This window comes from Oryzias melastigma, linkage group LG20 (assembly GCF_002922805.2).
Source record: "Oryzias melastigma strain HK-1 linkage group LG20, ASM292280v2, whole genome shotgun sequence".
NCBI classification, from domain to species: Eukaryota; Metazoa; Chordata; class Actinopteri; order Beloniformes; family Adrianichthyidae; genus Oryzias; species Oryzias melastigma.
Window position 1 is genome coordinate 25,393,582 of NC_050531.1, and position 4,345 is coordinate 25,397,926.

The 4,345-nt window shown below is 37.7% G+C and overlaps 1 protein-coding gene across 1 annotated transcript in view; it reads left to right on the forward strand.

The window, feature by feature from the left end:
• LOC112139034 (V-set domain-containing T-cell activation inhibitor 1) overlaps window positions 1-3,817 on the forward strand; it is a 28,250-nt gene extending 24,433 nt beyond the window's left edge. The window contains exon 7 of the mRNA XM_024261727.2: window positions 3,220-3,817. Coding sequence (XP_024117495.1) covers window positions 3,220-3,328 — 109 coding nt within the window. The 3' untranslated portion in view covers window positions 3,329-3,817. The remainder of the gene's footprint in view (window positions 1-3,219) is intronic.
• The last annotated feature ends 528 nt before the right edge of the window (window positions 3,818-4,345 follow it).

Sequence of the window (4,345 nt, forward strand, 5' to 3'; positions counted from 1 at the left end):
CACTGAGATAATATACTAATAAAAGTGCTTATGGAAGTGTACACTGCAAACAATACTCAAAAGACAATCCCAAAGTTCTCTAAGGGGCTACAACAAACAAAGGAAATGCTTTGTCATGCAAAACAAAAAATGTGAAAAAGAAGGAAACCTGGAGTATACAGTCCAGTATGGGAATGGGAAACCCTCTGTGAAACTCAATGGAAAACATCTAACTCAATGACATGGCGAGAGTTCAGTTAAAAAAATCTTATTTGGTTCTTTATAACTCCAGCCCAAAGGAAACATAGTACAAACTCTTCATCCTGCTGGAGGCAATGTGGAGGACTGGAAGAAAATCATCTTCATGTCTTCTGGACATGTCAACAAATAATCCACTTCTGGATGGAAGTACAGAAACTTTTAGAGACAGTGTTTCAGATGGACATCCCTTTCAAGTTGAAGACTCTGTACATGAGAGTTTTGGAAAACGAAAATGTCACAAGAAAAACATTCCAATGTTTCAGAAACTGAGTGTGACGGCAAGGAGAGCAATCATAAGAAAGGGGCTTAAACCACAAAGTCCAATGTTAAATTATTTGATAGACACTGCTTATGAGGTTTATGAGAAGGAATAGATTACCTTTTGTATAGGGATGCAACAAAAAGATTCCAGGAAAGATAAAGGAGTTGGATTGAGTTTTTAATATCTGCCAGAACCGATTTAGTTTAAAATAGATGTCATGTGTAGAGCTTGGGACTCCAAAAAAACATTTGTTCTCAACATTTCTTATAAGAGGTAGAAGATATAGGAGACTGACTTGTTTGGGATTTCCACAGATCACGGGATAGGAGTTGTCTCTTTCATTAATCAAAGGACCGTGATGGGACAGGAGCTCACTAAAAGCCAACAACTCATGACACTTTGCGTCCAAAGGTGCTGGGTAATTTCCTAGGGGGGATAAGGAGATGAGGAGCATGCCAGCCCAACTACCCCTGGTTGCAGTATGCAGACGGGGTGTGCCTCAATGTGGACGGTTAAACGTTTAACCCCGGCCATGTTTAAACACCTTTCCTTTCAGCTCATCTATCAAACCTGACACTTTTCTCCACCCATTCCAGCCTGCTTGCACTCTCTTCTTCACTTCTTTTCCACAGTCTCCGCTGACAGCTGACCCTAAATACTTAAACTCCTCCACCTTCTTTATCTCTTCTCCCTGTAACTTCACATTCACACACATGTAGGCTACTCCGTCTTACCATGGCTAACCTCCTCCCAACTCCTCCACCTGATCTCTGCTGTCCCAAAAAAAATAAAAAAATCACAATATCATATTCATAACGTCGTAGTTCATGGGGATTCCTGTTTAATCAGAAAAAAATATTTTTGTGCAACTCAAAATGTTAACTGTGCTTTCATTCATCTATGCACATTAGTAACATGGAATATAGAGACATTACATCAAAGTACACTTAACATTCTGATAGCTTTCTACAGGCTGCTTTATTGGATTGAACTTTTTTTCTCTGTTTTTATTGAGTTTTCAGATTTTACCACACAAAAAAACAATGATAAACACAAACACACACGGGCTCAGACTCTATAGACATCATAAACAAAACTAGTGATAGAAATGCCAGAGTCAGATAAATCCCCTCAGCAAAATAGCAGCAACTTCCGATTCCACATAATTCAAATAAGGATCCCAGATAGATGTGAAAAAGCACTTTGATCTTTTGAAGGAAGGTAGAAAGCATACGCCATTTTCCACATGGCAGGGCTCACAGGGGCGGGGATAACACGGGAGGCAGAGCGGCTACGAGTAAAAAGGTCCGAGCTGCGTCTGTATTTTTCTAAAGTAGATGCAGACAGCTGTTTTTAATGGTTTGTGATAGAGGTAACAGCAGTAACCTATCCAAACCCAGTGCTAAAAATCGACCTGATTCTAGCAGAGAGGTGTGCAGCGTCTGACTGTACAAGTGAGACGTCTAGCGGTGTTATTGATCCAACAGGTGTGTATGCTTGTGGTACACACGTAGAGCACGTGATTAAAGTGCAGATTATCAAAGAAAAGTGCAGAAAATTTTAATAAAAGAAGGGGGAATTGAATATGGATACTGGCACTGTAAAAAACAATTATCATATAAAATTAACAGGCTAAAAGTTTATATTGTGCCTCAATAATAATCATTTTTTTGTCATAAAATAATGAAAATGCAGCATCATGAATTTTTATTTTCACATTTATTGCTCTTTAAAGTGAGAAGGTTATTTTATATACTCTGCATTTTAGTTCGTAACTGGAGCTTTGTTTATTAGTTATTTTAAAATGTATGTAATTATTGTAAAGACAAGTTAGTATTTACTGATAATTTTATTTTAACGTTAGAGCGTTAAATGAGCCTAATGTGTTTTAAATTGTTCTAAAAGAAGGTTTTGAAAAAAATAAAAAAATACTTTTGTTTTAAAACTAGTTAGATATCATAGATTACCAAGGTTATATATTGATTATTGCAATGTTTTCCATATTGAGATACTATCGGAATTTGTGAGCCATGTATCGTGAATCACATCGTATTGTGAGTTACCCTGAGATTCACAGCTCTAATGGCCACCCCCTGCCTCAGTCCAACAGTACATGAGTTGAGTTTTGAGGATGGATGGACATATAGATGGACGGCTGGATGGATGGACGGATAAATGGATTCATGTTTTGATGGAAATGAAGGAATGTTTTTGTTCGTGTTTCAGTCAGGCTGAATCCGATTTCTTACCCCACCCCTCCAGCTTCTCCCTACCCCTTCATTTTTGGGGGCATTTGAAGCTAAAGGGGTGTGAGCTTTTTTTTTAAGAGAAAGGTTAGGGTCTTTGGACCTATTAGCACTCTGTTGGTAGGGCGTTCTCCATTGCCCTGTACCATTGAGTAGAAATGTATTTCTCTGAAGCACAAAAGTTTACAATCAAATGTAAGTAATGACTTTTTGTTTTAGCATGACTGTTTACAGTTATAAAACCGATGTGGTTATGTATATTACAAGCACTGGCAGCTTCGTACTAACATAGAGGACCAGCAACTATTGATGATGTCATCGAGTGTCAATGCCCGAATGTGAAGACGCTACTTTTCCATGACTCTCCGCTTGGAGGGATGAATGTAGGGATAGGGAGAAGCTGTAGGCGGAGAATTTGGATTCATCGTTAAACTTCATGATCTTTAATTTTTCTTGTTTCCTGTTTTTCAGTAACATTTATAAAGGAACAAACAATGAAGAGGAGCATGAGAATTCCACACCAATGAACTACGGAACAATCAGGAACAATCGGGAACAACACTCAGAAACAACACTGTAAAGCTGCTGCTTCATCTGTGTCTCCTTCAGCAGAACCAACACAACACTACTGAACTTTGAAGTTCTTTTTTCATATTTTGGTATGCCATAGTGCTGATGAATACTGATTCTGACTGGTTGCAGGATGTCCATTAATCCTTGTGCTCCCTTATGGGGTCCAGATGACCCCACTTTGACTGTAAACATGCCTAGGATAGCACAAGGGTTACAGAGTCACAATGGACACCTAAAAAAGAAGGTCTGGTCTGACAGGCTGAATGTTCTGAATTACTGTGCTGCCCTAAACGCCACTATAACGGAACAACAAAAAGCTTGGAACATAGGTGGACAAATGTTATTCCACAGTTTATCAAAACATCAAGACAGTTGAAAAGACCCCTGTTCTTCAAATGTCTCCATGATTGAAATGTCAGGACCTCTATCAAATCAGCAGCGATGTTGACTTTACTTTCAAATAATTGTTTTTCTTGTTTACCTTATTGCTTGATAAAGAGTAAAAATGTTTTTATGAATAATTTCATCATTAATAAATGAAAGAAACATATTTAATGTTCAGAGTTAATGGTGGATATTTCTTTGAAAAAAAATAATCTAGAAAAATACTTGTGGACTTTGTTTCTTTAAAACCAACATTAGCTTCATCATCTGGTCAAAAACAGTGGTAAGAGGTGAACTTTCCCTCAGAAATGATGCTTTGCTTAACTTAACATGACCTTTGCATACACTTTCCTCCTTTGCTTAGTTCTCATACACCAGCTGCCGCAGAGCAACCTGCAGGTTCATGAGCTGTTACTATGACAACACATCATACATCAAGTAATCTGCTTTTGTGCAAAATGTTTTAAACGTAAAAAGTAACATGATTAAAGTACTGTACTAATATTTGATTTGATTTGATTTTTTCTTTTTTTTGTAAGCGACCATCGTATATGTAGATAATGCACTTTAAGATGTCATTATCAGAAATTGGTGGAAGTTGCAGAAACAACCGTCCTGTGCTTATAATCGAACAGGTCAT